This window comes from Sceloporus occidentalis, unplaced genomic scaffold (genome assembly GCF_023333645.1).
Source record: "Sceloporus occidentalis isolate IW3139 unplaced genomic scaffold, rSceOcc1.0.p SCAF_2, whole genome shotgun sequence".
Lineage (NCBI taxonomy): Eukaryota > Metazoa > Chordata > Lepidosauria > Squamata > Phrynosomatidae > Sceloporus > Sceloporus occidentalis.
In genome coordinates, this window is record NW_028316982.1 from 54201822 (window position 1) to 54221122 (window position 19301).

Genomic DNA, 19301 nt, shown 5'->3' on the forward strand with positions numbered 1-19301 from the left:
ATACAAGGTCGATCCTTGACCAGGATCTGTATCTATCCGAGAAGAAAGTAAAACCAGTATCATTTGGATGGGTTATTCGCCAGATATCTTCCATATTCAACTCCAGTATCAGGTCAAATGCACTTTGGGGAAGTTTCCCTTGGTTTTTTTTTCTTACGTGAAGATATATCTATAATCGGGTTAATAACCCCATTCCAATCTCCAGCTATAATTAATTTCTCATACCCATGTTCAAGGATTTTTTGCTGTAACAAAAACAACAAAGCACGTAATTAACTAACTTAGCTTGATCTGAGATGTTTCACGGGTGAAGAGCACAACCCTATGTGGTATAGTTGACATAGGCCACCTATGTGGTATAGTTGGCATAGGGCCACCTATGTCAACACATAGTTTCTGTTGACTCCAAACTTTCTTAGACTAAAGATACTAGAAATTACTTAGGGCTACCCTAGTCTTGGCTTAACTTTGTATCAGCATTGTGCCTGTGTCCCTGTTCTGCAGGAGGTTTGGCTGTGGTATAATTCAGCTCGACCTTCCTCCTGCTTCTTTTCTGTCCCTATTTTTCTGGTCTTCAGGTAGCAGATCTGTAAATCTCTTGAAATGAGCTAAAGAAGAGGGTTCTTATAGCTATTGCCCCATCATAGCCCATTACAGGTAGCTCATCTGTTAAACCGTGACCACAGTGCCCATCTTACAGTTCACAACAATTGTGTTCCATTTATGCCACTATTCAGCTTTAGACAGAACACTGTAAAACCAGGGAATGGTGAGAAATGTTTTTGTTTCACAGTTTAGCTTCTGATTTTGCATCTGAAGAAATAATGTGGGTGGCTTGAATATTTATAAAAGCCTTCCATTTTTAGGGACTTCATATAGGCTGCAGATGATTATGTTTATCCTCTTCATTGTTGAGACTGTGTGTATGTTTGTGCCTATATATGTGCATCATAGAAGATATATCACTGTCTTCTCCAAAGGGAAGTGATCAGCAATCTGTGTCTCCACAAGATTTTGAAAGCTCTTTGTATTTTAGCCAGGGTACATAATTCAAAAAGGAAAATTGGGGGCAAAGTAATGTGAAAGAAAATGTAACTTTTTCCACATCCCTCAGAGCTGAAGAGATTCCTTTGAAAATCTTAGCACACAATAGCTTGGTTGGGAGACTGATTGGCAAAGAAGGACGAAATTTGAAGAAAATCGAGCAGGACACAGGGACCAAGATCACCATTTCTCCGTGAGTACCAATGACCAAATGAAGTAGAATCTCATTGCCCAGTGTATCACTTCTTGGTTCAGCACAATGGATGCTATAACATTATAATGCCATAAAATGCTAGTTTTCAAAGAGAATATTGGGGGGGGGGGGCTTTTTAGCTACTGCAATTAACATGTTCCTCTCATCCCAAATGTTTGAAAACAGCACTTTTGTGTTATAGTATTATACAGCTTTTAAATGAAAGACTGTTTAATGCTATAGCAATATAAGGTTGTAATACTAATTTCAAAAGAACCCTGTCTTCTCACCATCATTTCAAAAATATAATTATTGTTGCTGGAAATGGTCCCCCTTTCATTAAAAATATGGCATTATGACATTATAGTGTTACAGTAATATAGCACTCTTATCCTTTAAGTGGTATTTCACTAATATTTTCAATGTTTCCCTTCTTATGTCACAGCAACTGGCATGAATGGAATATAATGGGAGGGAAAGTTCAGAATCTTCAGTAGAATGCAAGTCAGTTGCAGTTCAATTTACAACATAACATCCACTGCTAATTCTTGTTAAAAGCTGTCCAACTGGAAGCAACCCTTCCGAACTAGGACATTTCAAGATTGCTTATCCACAAAGTTCAGTTCCAGAGCCTCTCCTGGAGACTGGCAGAGCCTCTCTTATCCAGTACAGTGAGAGGAGCTGCAGCAAAGCTTGGACCACAACACTCAGAACTTCCCAGGCAGCATGTCCCAAGTGGGAATCAGGAAGTTGTAGTCAAAAATAAGAATAATAATACATGTGAAGCAAAATTGCATTCAGCTGAAAATCATTGGATTCCACCCATTGATTTTCAACTTAAAGAGGGTTGTCCCTCCCCCCCGAACATATTTATCTTCCTGGACTTAATTGATAAACAATATATTGCTTATCTTGCACTGTCTATCACAAAGCAAGTTATAAATGCCAGAGGAAATATGATTGTTTGGAAGGAATTTTGCAATTGTTCCTTTGTAATTGTCCAGTTTGCAGGATTTAACCATTTACAACCCTGAGAGGACTATCACCGTGAAGGGTAGTATTGAGGCCTGCTCCAATGCTGAAGCAGAGATCATGAACAAGCTACGGGAAGCCTATGAAAATGATGTTGTGGCAGTCAATGTAAGCTTCTCTTCCTCTAGTTCTCTTAGTCTTTCTCTTTCTCTTTTTCTGTTTGTTGTACAAAGTATTGTACAAAACTTTTTCTCTTTGCTATACTGATAATAGCAAGTTGTCCCTGTGAGGACAGATGAAGGTGGAGACATTAGAATGTTCTGAGTGCCCCAGAGAGAGTGTTAAAACATCTTCAGACCACACTGCATGAAATTTGTGTGGCCTAATACTTCACTCCCAACTCACTTTGCTTTAATGTTTCCTATTTTTCCTTGTGCTTTTTTTTTTTTAGCAACAAGCCAATCTCATCCCTGGACTTAATCTCAATGCACTTGGCATCTTCTCGACAGGCTTATCCATGCTTCCCTCTGGAACTGGAGTCCGCAGACCTGCTGTCACTGCCCCCTACAACCCTTTTGCTGTAAGTTGAGAGTGTACCCCACTTCTGTTTGTGATTGTGTGAGTGCATATACATGCTGGCCTCATGCCCTCTAGAGACAGAAGGAGCCAAGATCCTCACTGTGAAGCATAAAGATAAGAGGATTGTTTGTCTACTGGTAGAATGACTTTCAGTTATCTTGTCCAGGTGTGTGTGTGGGTGCGCAGTTATTTCGGTTCTTGTCACCTTTTCTGTTGCTTTGTGGGGAGGCAGGGATGTTGGTTTTAAGAGTGCACGCTACTCTTCTTGCGTAAGCATAAAGTTTTGGAGTGTATTGTCTGTATACAGTTGTGGGGTAGGGCAGGGACAACAGCAGTAAATGGGATATTTGAGAAGTTCCTCCTGTGGAAGCCAGTCTCTGCTTAAATGCTAGCAAAGGCCAGCTTTCAAACAAGAATACAAAAGATGTACCTATCTGGTTACCTAGCTTTGGTTATTATCTTAAGAAACCAAGTACCCTTTAGAACAGTGTTTGCCAAACTTTGGTCCTCCAGATGTTTTGGACTTCAGCTCCCACAATTCCTGACAGTTGGCCAAGTGGCTGGATCTTCTGAAAGTCCAAAACATCTGGAGGACCAAAGTTTGGGAACCACTGCTTTAGAAGTTTGTCTTGTAGGGATATATGATTTTTGAATATGACCAGCACCACGGTTCAAACATTTATCATAGAAGAAGGGATTGTCAGATCCTTGTAGATGGCATCCTCTCCTTCAGCAAAGAGGGGCACCCCTGCCCCACAGAGGACAGCTTCTGGGGAACTTCAGTCCTCTAGAAGTTTTAAACCAGTTATTCTTAAGCTATCTGATGTGTGGCACCAGCAGGGTTTTTTCCTACAGAATGTCAAGGACTGGTACCATGTTTATGCCCATTGGTTACCTTTCTTTCTTTCTTGAAAATCCTCCAGGGAATGCCAGGCATAGACCACCAGTTTGAATTTCACTGCTTTAGGCTTCAGTTCCCATCATTATGGTTGATTGTAAAGAATTGTAGTAAATTAAATTTAAAACACCTAGAGGCCAAAAAGTAATGTTTGTGAGCTTTGATTCCACACAGTTTCTGTAATCTTTGGGGAACACAGGTGTCCCTGTCTGGTTACCTGTGTGTGATTCTGTGCGGAATCTCACATTGCTCATTGTGCTGTCACATTATTCATGCACAAAAGCAAGTTATTTGAATCTGCTACTAGACGTAGAAGTTGAAGAAGTTAGAAGGAATATGCCATATAGCTGAGGTGCATACTTCCTAGGTTTAATCCCTGGCATCTCCAAATTTAAAAAAGGATCTAAATAGCAGGGAGAGACCTTTGAAAATTGAATCCCCACCCTACTAAACCAGATGGACCAATTAGCTGATTCATCTCAAAGTTCCAAAATATTTTATTTTGTTTTTAAAAATATTTTTATATGACAGTTCATGAAAAGAGTCTACACTGGATTCCAACTAAAAATAAAATATAGTACAGTGCGCCCACACTATAGGTGGGCGGCACATACGCAGCTTCCAGCTTATGCAGAAGCCGCGCAATGGGAGAATGAATGGTGCACTCTCCCGTGCCGCGAGCACGAGCCCCATTCAATCAAATGGGACTTGAGTTTACACGCTATTCAGCTTATGCGGGGGGGGGGGGGTCCAGAACGGATCCCTCGTGTAAGCCAAGGGCGCACTGTAATCACCAAAATACATGAAAGGAAAATATGAAACACAGAAAATAAAAAGCCCCATATGAAATAATAAAATAGCAATACATTAAAAATATGCACTCCTTGTGTAATTACAAGATTGCAACAATATTATAAGGGGCAACCATTAAAAGAACACTGCAGCCTAAGTAGTAGCTGAAGTTTTAGGGAAGGCTGTTGATAGCTCAGGATTCAAGAAAGCTACTTCCGTTTTTGGTAACACACCTCCAAAAAAAAAGAAGGTACCTAGAGGAAGACCTCTGCAGAAGATTTTTTTAAGCACAGGTAGATTGATATGGGAAGGTATTGTATTTTATTTATATCTTCTTCTTTGGTCCTTTTTAAATTGGTTGCTTAATTCTTGAGCAGAGAAAGATGCTGCTCTCATGAACCATAAGGCTTTGTGAACATAAGAGGTGCCCTGCTATATCAGCTCTGGATGGTCAAAAGTAAGGCATAAAGGCAACAGCTGGCAACATCTGTTGTTTTTCTGCACCATCTGCTGTTTGGAAGCCTGTGGCCATGGAAGTTCTTTTCTTAGCTAATTGCTTGGATAGGTCTTGTCCTTCATGAATGAGTCAGCAGTGCTAGTGTCTATCAAAACATCTAGTGGCAATGAATTCATGTCAGTTATGTGATGCCTAAAGAAGTACCCCAGTCATTAGTCTTCACCAAAGATGAAGAAACTCCAGAGTTTAGGCGATTTCTCTCTTTGGACTATACTTTCCGCTGGTTGTGGTGGTTGGGGGATTCTCTGAGATTGAATTTTAGAAAGAAACAAAAAACCCTTTTCCAAACTCTGAGGAGCTCTATGGATTGGTGAATGTCTTAATGTTGTTGAGATTTTCCTTTGGTAGGACCATTCCATTCCAACTCTAGAATCTCTGTGATTCTTTTTCTCTACAGAGAAATTATCAATTTTTTTTTAAAAAAAGGCATTTTCCCTATTTGCAAATAGTATTGCAAAAACATAAAAGTGTACAGATCTCCATCCACAAATTACAGTCAGCTACATGTTTGGACTGGGATGAGTGCATTTGATCTGGGATGAATGCAAGTGTCATCTTGCATCAAAATGCAAAATCAACAAAACCCTTCATACCCAGCAAAATGAAAACCTAAGAAACTAATGTCTGTGAAGATCCCTGTTCTTAATGTAAGTACAGTTTCACCAAATACTACAGTCTGTACAAAGCAGTAGTACTTAAGTAGAGAAGCTGGATGGCCATCCTCCAGACTGGCTGTACTCCTTCCAACATATTAAGACCTTTGTAGCATCCTGACCCAACATTCCTGCCTGTTCAGCTTTGCCTCTTTCCTCCTTTTCAGCAGGGACCACTGGGTCTCATAAGCTGCTGCTAAGGGAACAGTTACTTCAAAAAGGGCAGCATTTTTGTGGTGCTAGAGGTGGTGTCTTTTCCCCCTTCTGTACAGGACACTAGAAATGTAAATTATCAATGGAAATGTAATTCTTACTCCTTCCAATCCCCTTAGTTCCACCTCCCTCCCCCTGAAACTCAAAACACATCAAAGAATCATTTCTACTCTCAAAGCATCTGGATTAAGTTCCAGTGGAAACCTAAGCACATGTCCACTAGGGAAACTCTTCCTCCCTCTTGGGAGTGTTCTGATTTTCCCTTTCTCAAGGATATTTCTTCCAGGAAAGTTGACCAGACCGGTGATGGACTTCAGGAATCTATCACATTCCCACCTGGGTTGCCATTGGGAAGACCAGGAAGAAAAGAACATTGACATCAATATGCAGTGAAGGGTTCACAAAGACCTATAGGCAGTCTTGACCCTCGCAAGATCTACTTTGCTTTTTCCCTCTGAACAAAACTTGCCAAGAAAACCCATGATAAGTTTGCCTAAAGGTTGCCATGTGTTGGAACCAACTTGAAGTCACACAGCAGTTTCTTCCTGCAACATCCCTGTATTGTACAGGGAGAGGATTTTCTAATTTCATAGTATGTCTCCCCTACAAGTCAGCACCGCCCCTTCTCAGCTCCCAGATACTGTATATTGTTTGGGACATAAGCAGACCAGTTTTGACTTTTTCTTCTTTCCTGTACATACCACCCTCAGTGAGCCAATTGATTTCTCAGTTTTCTGTACCTCCTTGGTAGCATGAAGGCTCTTTCAGACTTTCTTTGAATTGGGTTAATATACCAACCTGCACACTCTGAAGGGGTTTTCCAAATATTTAATAAACTGTTGCTGTGGGTGGCTCCATTTTGTTTCTAAGTAAATAGACACTCAACTAAACAAATTTACTGTCTGCAGTAAAATTTGGAGTCTCACCCGTTGGCGGCTTGTCCCACTTTCCACCCCATTTCTGTGCATATAGGAATAACTCAAGCCATTCCCTCCACTAACTGTCCATGCCATCTTTCTCTTACCCATTCCTAATGTTCAGGTTTTTTTTCTTTCTTTAATTGACATTCAGTGTTTTGGGACTGTTGAGTATGCTCAATTCTCCCTGAACTGTGTTTCAGTGAGGGGTTGTCTCCTTACATTTTTGAGAAGACTTGTATTTGGGAATCCCCTGAGCAAGCTGATAACTTCGCCCCACTTTTGTTTCTCAGTGCCCCTGTTTTTCAATAATGCTTCAGCAGTGGAGCCATTGTTCACTGTTAGAAGCATTGACAATATTATTACAACTCAACTCAGTACAGTATCTGAAGAAACAGGTTATGCTTTTACCTGAGAATCATCAAGTGATTGAATGATGGCAGAGTACAAGTGGTGTTTGTGTTTATGAAACTTCCCCCCATCTCCAGAATGAACAGGCATACTGGGAAAGGTTTTTGGTTGTCAACACAGAGGATAACTTGCAAGCATTTGGGGGTGCATGGGAACTAAAGCTTAAAAGTATTAATTTTATTGGTGGGGGGTGTGCAACTCCTGGTGGCCATGCTGCATGGGGTATTCTGGTAATTGTTGTCCAAAAAGTAATTTTTTCCGAGCTCTGATAGGAACACATGTACAGCAAGGATGTGTGGCCTCTCCCTGCTGACTGTCACTTTCTCTCCTGACTTAGAGCCAAATGGCATACCTCTCGGGTCTCTATGGAGCCTTGCCGAGTGGCGCATACCCTCATCAGCACTCCGTAAGTGCGTTGCCCTGTTCTTTCTGGACGCTGGCCTTCCACGCACCCTGCTTGCAGCATGTCTGTCTGTCGCTTGGGAAGCGTTTTCTTCTGCACCCTTTACTAAGCTCTAAAAAGAAGGCAGTTCTGTTCTGGAGCAGTTTTTCCATATTTTTCCACACATAGCTACAGTCGCTTCCTCTATCTTGTCAGCGATGGTAACTAATCTCCTAAGGAAGTCTGTTAACTTCTTATGTTTTAAATGATTCTCTGCAGATTACCATCAGAAACGACAGTCTGAAATGTTGGTCAAATGGAATTATTTTTAATTATATATTTGTGGCAAACTGAGCAGTGTTGCTCTTAGGTGAAGTCATATTGCTGGCTAATGCAGTTTCATGCAGGCCCACAATTGTTACTGATACACAGAGTTTGGAAATTTTACTTTTGCCCCTACTGGCTGGAGAGATTCCAGGGTTGTGGTCCAACAAAGTAACATTCTCAAGCTTTGCTTACAATGTGCTTGATGAAATATGGCTTAGGTTAACCTGCAACAACCTGATGTTAGACTTCATTTCCCATCATCCTCAGACTATGTCTTTGTTTTCTGGAGTTATATTCCAGAACATCTGGAGAGCAGCATGTTGCAAAAGGCAAATTTTGATACTATGTATGTCACATAAGCACACAAAAAGTGCCTTGTACTTTAATAGTGGTTTGCCACTAGTGGTTCTTCAAGGTGTCAGCAAAAGTTTTGAAATCTTGCTACCTGAGATCTTCTATCTGGAAAATGCCAGTGACTGAATGGATCTTCTGCATGTTCAGTAATCTGCTCTATATCTGAGGTATGGTTCATCCCAATAGGCTCCACACCTTTATGAAGAGAAGCTGTGGTCAGTGACTCCTCATTGTAAGCAGAGGTGAACAGATAGAGTTTTGGACCATTAAAATCTTTGCCGGATGTTACACAGCTGTTAGAGATATGAGTCTATCCATAAAGAGGTGACAAATGCTAAGTGTCCTAGCCCTGCATTCTGTAATGAATATTCTGTGTGATCTTGCTTTAGGAGGAAAACATTAAAGTAATCCTGGGAACATGTTTCTCTGAGAGCATTCAGCTCTGAATGATTGTAACATGAGAGTCTACAAAGACTGTCCCCCCCCCCCCCCCAACCTTTGTGATTCTGCTCTACATTGTAATGCATCTTGCATCTCTTCTGATGGTGCCTTGGGAAACTTTCCCATCGTGTTAAGGTTAGGAAGTGAGGGATCATCAAGATAATAAAACATGTGCGCCTAGACAGGACACTCTGTACTGAATACTTCATTCCATCAATTTATAGAAGCATAGATTGGAAGGACCATCACTCAGAAAGTGATTCTTCACCATCTGCCACATTTGAACATGTGGATCCATGTGCAGAAAGAATTGGAAGCTGCTCTTACTTAGATAGCAGGGAAGACACCTGGGATTCTTTCACAATACAAAATTATAGCCCTGTGATCCCACTTAAACTGTCATGACAACATCCTTATGCAGTTCTGGGATTTCCTCTTTAGGGAGGGGTATTTCTAATTCTCAGCCAGAGAGCTCTATCTAGTGCCTCATTAAAAAACAAAGCCCTGCAATGCAATTGAGATGAAATAATAGTGTTGTAACTGTGTAGTGTGTAAAAGACCCTGGTTAAGTGCATAGCTTGACAATCCTAGATAATCCTTACAAACTTAAAGCTTTCCTTCTGAGTCTACATTAGGTAGGTTTTATTTACCAGTGTGGGACTGTGGCAGTGTCTTTTCATTAAAAATTTGGTTTAGAGGAAGTACTGTCCCTAGTGGCTAGACAGAACGATCATTTTAGGAATAAGATTCTTTCTATTGTCAGTCACATTGAGGTTCACATTAGAAATGCGTGGCTTCAACTTTGGTGTTATCAGTCATCAGAAGGACAAAAGCTGAAATACTTTTTTAAAAGACATTTGAAATATAATGCCTAAAATGCAGATTGATAAAATTTAAAAGAACCACAGCTGCAAATTCAATTGTGCTATGACAAAGTATGGATGCTGTAAACCGAGGCATCCACTAGTTTCTATGCCAGAAAGGAAAGTTTTGGGACCTCTGGATGGTGTTAGACTTATGTTTTCTTTCTTCATCTCCATTGGCTGTGCTGGCTAGGGCTGATGGGAGTGGCGAGGCTACATTCTGTAAACAGAAAATATTGTAGTCTGATATTTGCCTATAATTTAGAGCAATTATAATTCCACAAAGATAGAAAACTTTTGGCACTACAAGAAGAACATTGTGCAATAATCCTGCATAATGCATTCCCTACATAATATATTATCCTAATATGGTAAAGATTTTTTTAAAAAAAAAAAGATGAAAGAAGCAGTGAGAAAATACAGGACAGTTGTAAATAGAAGCCCCCAGCATCTGCACCACTTGCTGTGAGCGAGGCACAGCAATTAACTGCTCTCAAAGCCTAGTGTGGAACCCCATGTAGGCTCCATGAACCCATTGCTTCCCCTGACTTTTTCACTCCTAAAGCCTCTTTCTGTGCAGGTTTGAATCCATACTGAAGCTGGCATAAGTTCTATATCAACATTAAGATATAAGCTGTAAAGCCCAATGTTGTGCATATTTAACTATAGGGATTATTAGAATAAGAAAGTGTAGGTGTCTGTAACCAACATTGTAAGTAAAGGCACTACAAGCAGATTGTAGTTAAAATATATGTGGTGTGCCAACTGAGGCAGGAGGCTTTACATATTACTTCCATGCAGAAATTCTAGATTTATGAATAATCTGTAAAAGTGGGTATGACCTTTCAGTTCAAAAGCAGGCAGATTTCAGAGGCTTGGCAACCACATTTTTTTTCTTCCCACCAGGACCTTGGAGGGCTGCATCTGCCCCCTTCTCAGTTTCCCTAATGGCAAATTACCAATTGTACCTTTTGGGGGTAGAGCTGGCCATTTCAATGCTATCTCCTCAACTGACCTGACTTTGGCTGCAAAGCACCTTTTTTCAAGATGGTCCCTTACAGATTTTCAACTTTCCTCCACCCAAAAAGCACAAAATGGCCAACTACAGGGCTGAATTAGTTCCCCAGGTAACCTTGTAAGATGAAACCCCTCCCTCCCAAAAAACAAAAATAGCCTTAAAGGGTGCAATTAGCCATATGGAGCCAAACTTTATATGGAGGGTACAGGGAAAGCTCAGAGAAGGTAAGGGGACACAGGAGTCCAGGCACCTCTCATGGACCACAATTTGCCTACTCCTTTTAAAATCATTTCAGCCACCCCATGATTATGCTAAGAAATGCATGAAATCAGAAAGGAGAATACCAATTGTACTATAGATAGATAGATAGTTAGATAGATACACAGACCTTAAGCTAAATCCAAATTGAATAATGGTTCTATAGATATTGAGAACATTGGCACAAAGTAATGCTTTGTATGTGTGTAGAATGTCCAATTTGGTCCTTCCTATCTTAATCATATTTGCTGACCCAGCAAGCTTTGGTACTGGACTTTTAATTAGCATGTTCTCATAGAATCATTCCAGTCTTTCTTTTAAACAGGCAGCTAATGTTGTTCCTACATCTAATGAGAATGGATGGATATTTTTCATTTAGTATAGTCCTAGGAAATTCAAATGGCAGTGCTAAAAGAAGTTACATTTTCAGTTCAGTTCCTTTATAAGAGTGTGTCTCAGGTTTAGAGGTATCTTTGTGTGTTGAAAGAAAACTACTGACAGAAGTCATGAAAATTAAAATCACAATAATTGATTTGGCTTAACCTATCAGAAGATGAAATGTTTTGGCCTAAATCCAACTGCCTCTCAGCTGGGAGGGGGGCGGGTAGACCCACTGAATCAATGTATCTTACACAAGTGTTGATATACCTTTCAGCATTTATTGACTCTACTCTAGTAAGGACTAGCTGTTGGATTTAAGCCATTTTCTGCTGGCAGAAGTACGTGGCTTGGAAGATATGCTTATGCCTCCATAATTTGTTTATGCAGGCTTCTCTCCTTGGATTAATTTGATTGTTTCTTTATTCATTATCACCTCTGGAGGACAGTTCACATAAACCTTCAATGTGACTGAGTAGCAAGGGAGAAAAGAAAAAGAGTAATAAGTGCTTCATACTTCCTGTTTTAATATTACGTCTATATATAAACTGCCTTAGATCCCATCTCAGGAGAAAGGCAGAGTATGACTTCAATAAATAAAATATCCCTGTTCCTCTAGGTCAGTGCTTCTCAATTATTTTCTGTCATGCCCCCCCTAGGAAGAAGAAAACATTTCGCGCCCCCCCCCCCCCGCGCGACTGTAAATAGTATCATTTGTCTATAAAATTGTTATAAGTACACCTCTGCATAACAGAGCCTCGCGCCCCCCTTTACGGAGCTTCGCGCCCCCCCGGGGGGCCCGCCCCACTATTTGAGAAAGGCTGCTCTAGGTTAAGATGAGTGAGGTGAGGTGACCAAATCCACAGGCTCTGGAAGTGTGAGGCTCTTGTGCATCGTATTGTGTCCTCCTGCCTCCTCCTTGTCACATCCAGTGACCTAAATTCAGTTGCTAGTCCTAAATAAAAAACCCATTGAATCAGCGAAACTTACATAAAATTTGACTTGCCAAGTTACCATTGATTTTGATAGATTTTAACCAAAGCCACAAGGGCAGAGCAATCATTTCTGAGGAAGGGAGAGACTCCACAGTGGCGGAACCCCCACTTCTTAATTTTTGCCAGTTTGTCCCAGTCAACAGAGAAGGCAGGCAATCCTAATCATTCATTTAATTAATCTTCCCAGTGACACAAGTGGAAGGGAAAGCCCATATGCCAGTTCCAGAGCTGTCATAGATGGTTTTTTCCTTTGACAAGGATGTCCTGAGGGAACTGTGGGTTTGTTTGTGTGAAGCAAAAACTTTCCCAATCCTGTCAGGAGAGCAATGTCTTTTTGGTTCCTTTGGATCGAAGGCCTTCCTGGTCCTTTTCCTTTTCCCCAGCTGCTTTGGACAGAATGCTGCCAGTGGTGCTGTCTTCCATCATACTGGTGGCTTCCACAGGCATACATCCTACTCTGACAGCTGAGCAGCCTTCCACCACAGTATGCCAGAGTACTGCTGTCAGGCCAGTTGAAATCAGTGGGACACAGTTAAATATTCAATTGTGAAGCCACCATCATATCTTATTGCTTTCATTAGGTGTTCAGTTGCATGCATTGATCTCCACTATATTTAGCTCCCTGTCTCTAATGGGAATCCTCTGCGTCCTCTTCTGTCAGGCACTTTTGAGTGCTTTCTTACTGTGACTCATTCCATTAATTTTCATATGGCTGAGGTAGAGAGGTTACAGCATCTAAATTCCAGTTCTCTGAGATACATGTGCTCAAGCAAAATCTAATATAACCTTTGCTGTAGTTTAATTGCATATACACAGTCATTGGCACACTAAAAGCAAAGTGTGTATTTTTACATAAACCATCCAGAATATTGACAGTATAGTTAATACTGTCTATAATGAATTTCAAATAGTCTGCACATCACTGTCCGTTCAGGGTATTCCACCAGGGCAGAATGTGAGGTAAGAAAAAGGAAGCTAGGAGCTGTTAATATCATTATAATGGTTTGTTGGAGTGCATTCCCAGAAGAGAGACTATTACTCAAAGGGATTAGATAGATTCTCCAGTGCATGGAGTGTTAATCTGTTACACTTTAATGGAGTGCTAATTACTTCATCACGTTTCTAATTAGCATGGTAAAAGCCCTCTCCATGGACACTTTTCAATGCATATTTAGAATGGAAATCAAGATTTTATCAGTATTGTGAGTATAGAGCTTGAGACGATAGCTCTTTGGGTTTGATTCATGTTACTAAAATCTAATCCTGTTTTGTGGAGTTCATTCATTTGGTGTTATAGTATTATGTGTTTGCAACTAGTGATGCAAGAACAAGGCAGCAATGTTGTTCTTTATATTCACACACACACACACACACTAGATTTCCTTCAGAGTGAAATGCGTGCATGTGCGTTTGCGTGTGTGTGAGCGCCTGTCAATTTATGGCAACTGTCAATTTATGGCAGCCCCATGAATTTTCATAACGTTTGCTTAGGCAAGAAATACTCAGAGATGGTTTGCCAGTTTCTTCCTCTGAAATATAGCCTACAGCACCTAGTATTTGTGGGTGGTCTCCCATCCAAGTACTAGCCAAAGCTGACATGCTTAAGTTAGCTTCCCATATTAGAAAGGACATGGTGCCTTTAGGGTATTTAGGTGCTTATCAGAGCAAGATAGGTGGGTTCAGTAATTCCTCAGCCTCTTTCCAAGCACCTTTTCATTGCTGGTGTGGATTTTCTGTGCCATCTGTCATGGAAGACCAGTCCTTGCCTGCTTTCTTCTCTGCCTTATTGCTGCATGCAGAACAGATTGACTGTATGAAACAAGTGCACATTGGCAGGCAGAACACTAAACTACAGGCAAGAGAGTTGCACGTCTCATACTCCATGATATATTTCCTGTCTCTTTGCCATCCCCAGTTGCCAGAGCAAGAAGTGGTGAATCTGTTCATCCCAACACAAGCAGTGGGTGCCATTATTGGAAAGAAGGGCCAACACATTAAGCAGCTGGCAAGATTTGCTGGTGCATCAATCAAGGTAAGAAAGCCCACACATCTACCTTACTTCAGGGGACCTGTGGCCCTCCAGATATTGTTGGACTCCAATTCCCATCAGCCTCAGCCTGCCTGGTCCATTATGAGGGGTTATGGGAGTAGGAATTCATCAATTTGAAGGCCACAGGCTCCCGAAATGTGCTTTATTGCTTGCCATCACTCCACTTACACTTTCCACCACAAGAACCAGCTGCTGTCAGATTCTGGCCACCTTCAATTCAGATCTCTTAAATACATGACAGTTATGAGTCCATGTATAGTGTAATGTTTAACATTGTGCTGTGACTTGTGATCCAGGTCCCCACTGAGTCATGAAATTCTCTGCTTAGCCTTACCTACACAGTGTTGTGAGGATAAAGTGGAGAGTAGTCATTTAAACTGCCTGGAGCTTGCTGAAGGAAATAAGTAGAAAATACAAAATATGACGAGAAGTAGTTTGTTTGTATCTTCCTACAACAAAATACTGCCTGTCAAAGTTGCACCACCTCTTCATCAATTTTTACAAATTGCATTTTTACAAATTAGAAATTCTCCTTCCCCACCAGCAATATAATGGAGCTACAAAGATGCAATATTGGAGGAGGGGCAAAGCCTGGAGAGCAGACAGAATTCCTCTTATACATTTTCTTAGAAGCCAATTATAATATCTTCCAGTTTTCTAGTGAATGCAGGCTGGTTTAGAAAAGACAGCTGGTAGTGTATGCAGGACAGCTGATATATTTGGGAAATGACTCACTGTTGGAGGCTGATTCAAGTGACTCCTGGAGCTTGATGATGAGTGGGCCTGACCAGCCCTGCATGACACTAGTTGAGTAAGGCTTGGTTACACTTGGCCAATCACAGCTGCCTGTGTGTGAATCATGATAAATTAGGACCTGTGGTATATTTAAAGACCAGCCTGTGACGCACCCAAAACTATCTCGTTATGTTCTAGCACAAGCAGTACAGTTACTAGATATGTACTTACATTTTGCTTGTGCTACATTTTGCCATGCTACACTTGTACTATAAGTATCCTAAGCATGTTTCCTGTTTATTGCATGGAAGTGTTTCTGCAAATGAAAACTGAAATATGGGAAATGTCCCTGAAGTTGTTAAGATCTAGATTATTCGAGGTGGCTCTCTGTAAAACATGTCATCCTTTGCGAAAAGGTAATTCCCCTTCCCTCTGCTTCAGTGACCTCTGAGGACAGAGGTAAGGAACCTGATACCATCTAGATGCTGTTGAATTCTAGTTGCCATCATGCATGACCATTGGGCATCCTGGCAGATAGTGATGGGAGCTGAAAGTCTAAGCTCCTTTGGTGGGCCACAGGATCAACCATCTCTGTCTTATACTCTATAGGCAAAAAGGGTAACAAATATTCTGTTCCGACTATTGAAGGCTTGTCTTGTAGATACTACTGTGCGTTGTCTTTTTTAAAATGGAGATTATTGTTTCAAAGAAGACACTCTGTAGTACAATACTGAAGTACTTGCCAAAAGATGGGAAGAAATCCATGCTATGTATCGGGGGAGGGGGAGGGAAGACTGAAGGCAGCTGTACAGTTTCAGCTTGGTATTAAAAAGAAAATGAGGGAAATGAATTATACAGTACACAGTAATATTAAGTCAAGAAAACAGTATTGTAGAGACCAGAGTTAATGTGCAACATCTGCTCTTAACTTGGGATGGATTCCATATAAAGTAGATTTGTTGCAAAATCAATGGCACATCAGTGGCAGGCAAAGGGGCATTACCAGAGAGAAGATATTGCTGTGCCTTATTATGTTTTCTGTGACCTGCAGATTGCACCAGCTGAGAGTCCAGATGCCAGTGAGAGGATGGTTATCATAACGGGGCCTCCAGAAGCACAATTCAAGGTCAGTACAAAGCTGATATGCAATGCCCACTTGTGTGAACCAGCCACTAGAAGCACAGGATAGCAGCTGTCCAAGAGAATGTGAGAGAGAGGCTAGCAGTTGTTGAGTGCAGCTGACCCAGAAATATGGAAGTGGTTTGTACAATCCATGCTGGTTTACTGTAGCTTTGAACACCATATAAAAACATCCAGAATGTACCAGTAGTTTTCCTCCATATTTACCTTCATATTGGTAGGTCTCAAATCAGCCTCCGCAATTCAGGTGTTTCTCAATTTTCAGCTAGCATTTCAGGCTTGGTGCATATTTTCATTTTAAATCTTAAACTTATTTCCTCAGAGGTAAATTTCACCTGTGTTCAGTGGAATTTATTACAAGATAATCATTCATGGGATTGCTGGCAGAATCAACCAATGCTAAAACAGATGCCTGAGTATTCTAAGACCTAAGGCAGAGACAGAATAAAATTGCTTCATCATGATGTTTAGCTTGCATCCTTCTCTATCTAATGGCATAGAATGGAACCTTTGATGGGCATTTGATTAGAAGCCTCAACTTCAGCAGAATTTGACTTTGGATGTTCTAGAAGCCAACTTGAATCCGAATGAGAGACATGATATAAGTTATTGATCTTCTTTGAGGTTGACAGCACCGTCAAATGAATTATCCAAGATGTCTGACAGAACTTAAGGAGTAAAGGCAAGAATAGAATGGAAACCAGAGTAGGTATTTTTACTGAATGCACTTCAGTCTGACTTCGACCTCATGCTGTTCAATTTATAAGTCCAGTACATTGGCCATCCTCAGCACTTGCTCTGAAAATGCCCTGACATCATTGGTTAGAGAAGATTTCATGTTCCACTAAGTAACACAGAAACCTGTCTAGGATATTCGACAGTATCATGTTGGAAACAGCAGCTGATGGAAAGGGAGAACTTGGTGAATCAGGTAATGGTTTCTGTTGAAGTGATTGCTGCCATGGTGGAATAAGAGGTAGGTATTCATCTCCCACCCAAGCAAGCTGTGCTTGGACCTGCCAAAGTTACAGATCAGTCACTTGTATCATGGAAGGATGCTGAACATGTGAAATCGGAGCAGACTGTAAAATAAAAATCTCATAAGGGAAGGATGGTAGCAGTGGGAAGGGCCACAGATGACATCATAGGCATGCCTCTTATGCATACGGTACTGTCTCTGGTCCCACTCATAGATTTCCATGGGATTATCTTGCAGGTAAGTCGAGTATTGTGAGCCAGACACCTCATGAGGCTATCACAGTATCTACAGTCCTTTGAGTCATCTCAGATCCTCCTATCTGATCTCAAACCATGACTTGAGTATGGTCTGCCACTGTATCATCCCAGAGAGGTGGACCTCCAAGAGGAAGATGTGAAGAATTGAGAATGAATCTGACACAGAGGAGAACAAATTCGAAGTGGAGTGCCTGGTGACCCATGACGCATGGGACGAGGAGATCTCTGCAAACAGCCAAGCATTTTTGGGGAGAGTCCATGATTTCATCCTCCAGAAGCAGGTGCTAGCTCCACTTGAACACCTGAAGAGACCTAGCTGGAGAGAATGGGAAGCCTTAGAATGGCCTTCTCAGTGGAATGTCGAAAATAGTTCTTCAGTACCAAGACAAAGGATTAAGCGGAGATAAATCGAGGTGTGAGCTGAGTAAAACCGAAAGGAGACAAACACTAGTGAGGTTGTGAAGTTGAAGGCTTTCATGGCTGGCATCCATAGTTTTTTGTGGGTTACCCACAAAAAACTAGTGAGGTTCCTAGATGCTGCTCACATGGCAGACAAAAAGAAACTGTGGAAAATAAGTTTGATCAGTGAGGGATAGAACTGAGACGGGCTGAGCTAGTGCCAAAAATCTTGCCTAGCTATTCCAGAAGGTTCTGAAGGTGCTCTGAGCAGTGTGATTCACAGAGACAATAGTATAACTATTGTAGTTCTTACTAAAGTATTTACTAAGCTAAAAAGTTTTAGGTAAATGTAAGAAAATATTTACAGTATGCCTCCCAAGAAAGTAAAACCAACTTTGGAAACCCTAGTTCAAGGGGAATAACAAGTGGAGGAAATAATTGGAGAATTTAGACAGCATCATAACTAAAATAACAAGAACGTTTGCAAGTATGGTAATTAAAAAAAAGACTTGAATTGGCTAAGCTGAACTAAAGAGAAAGTACTGCAACATGAGAGAGAATACAGAGAAAAGGAATATAAGAGAAAGTTAAAGAGAACTAAGAGAGAGGGTGGAAAAAGCAAAAGGGCACATGGATTAGAGATGTATAACCTGGAGTTGAAGAAAATGGAGTTAAAAGCAAGTTTAACTCTTAATGCCAATGTTTTCCCTGCTCTGATGGGCCAGTGTCACATGCTGTTTTAAACACTTGGGACAGAGCAGAAAGAATCAAGACTGACAGCTGGGCATGCTAGCCAAATGCTTCCCTCAAACCTTGCAAACATACTAGCATTACTGACCCCAATATGGGGCAGAAATGTCTGTATCTTAAATGGCAGATATTGTTTCACCCGATGTATTCTAATGTCAGTATACAAACAGTGGGTCATTGTTCTGAATTTCAATTCCGGATGCTGCTGAGAGTGGTTGCAGATGGGATTGTACTCATTCTGTGTCTTTTCTAGCTAATGTCTTGAGCACTTTCCCCCACATTAAGATCTAGTTGTACTAAGGTATGCATATACAGTGGACCCTTCTTATACGCTGGGGTTTGGTTCCAAGATCCCCCATGTATAACAAAATCCGTGTATGCGTAAGTCCCATTAAATATAATGACATAGCAAAATGGTGTCCCACATCAAAAATGGAAACTCAAGGTTTGATATTTGAAATGTATACCTTTTTTTGAACATTTTCAAACCGTGTATGCTTGAATCCGTGTATAAAAAATCCGTTTTTAAGGGCCAACTGTAGTTACATATAGTCATAGCTAGCCATGTGAGCAGAACAACTCACAGCCCATCCAGCTAGACAACTGGTATCCCTAGGCTAGCACTTGAACCTGACCCCAGTTCTATTATTGGAATAGGTGAATAAATCATATTACTGCTTTGCAGAATACAGATTTGGAAGCGAGGTTGTTATTTGATGGGGAAATGGGCTAGTCTTGCATCATGTCATTGCTCTACATCCAGATATATGATATAGCCATTTGCAC

General features: G+C 40.9%; 1 protein-coding gene across 3 annotated transcripts in view; it reads left to right on the forward strand.

The window, feature by feature from the left end:
- IGF2BP2 (insulin like growth factor 2 mRNA binding protein 2) overlaps positions 1-19301 on the forward strand; it is a 77446-nt gene that overhangs the window by 52926 nt on the left and 5219 nt on the right. The window contains exons 8-14 of one of the 3 annotated variants that reach the window (XM_089509420.1): positions 1115-1237; positions 2242-2377; positions 2661-2789; positions 7527-7595; positions 14121-14237; positions 16042-16116; positions 16631-16827. In XM_089509420.1, coding sequence (XP_089365546.1) covers positions 1115-1237; positions 2242-2377; positions 2661-2789; positions 7527-7595; positions 14121-14237; positions 16042-16116; positions 16631-16684 — 703 coding nt within the window. In that variant the 3' untranslated portion in view covers positions 16685-16827. Of the gene's footprint in view, positions 1-1114; positions 1238-2241; positions 2378-2660; positions 2790-7526; positions 7596-14120; positions 14238-16041; positions 16117-16630; positions 16828-19301 lie in introns of those variants that run through there. The other 2 variants (XM_089509418.1, XM_089509419.1) reach the window with 2 other exon arrangements.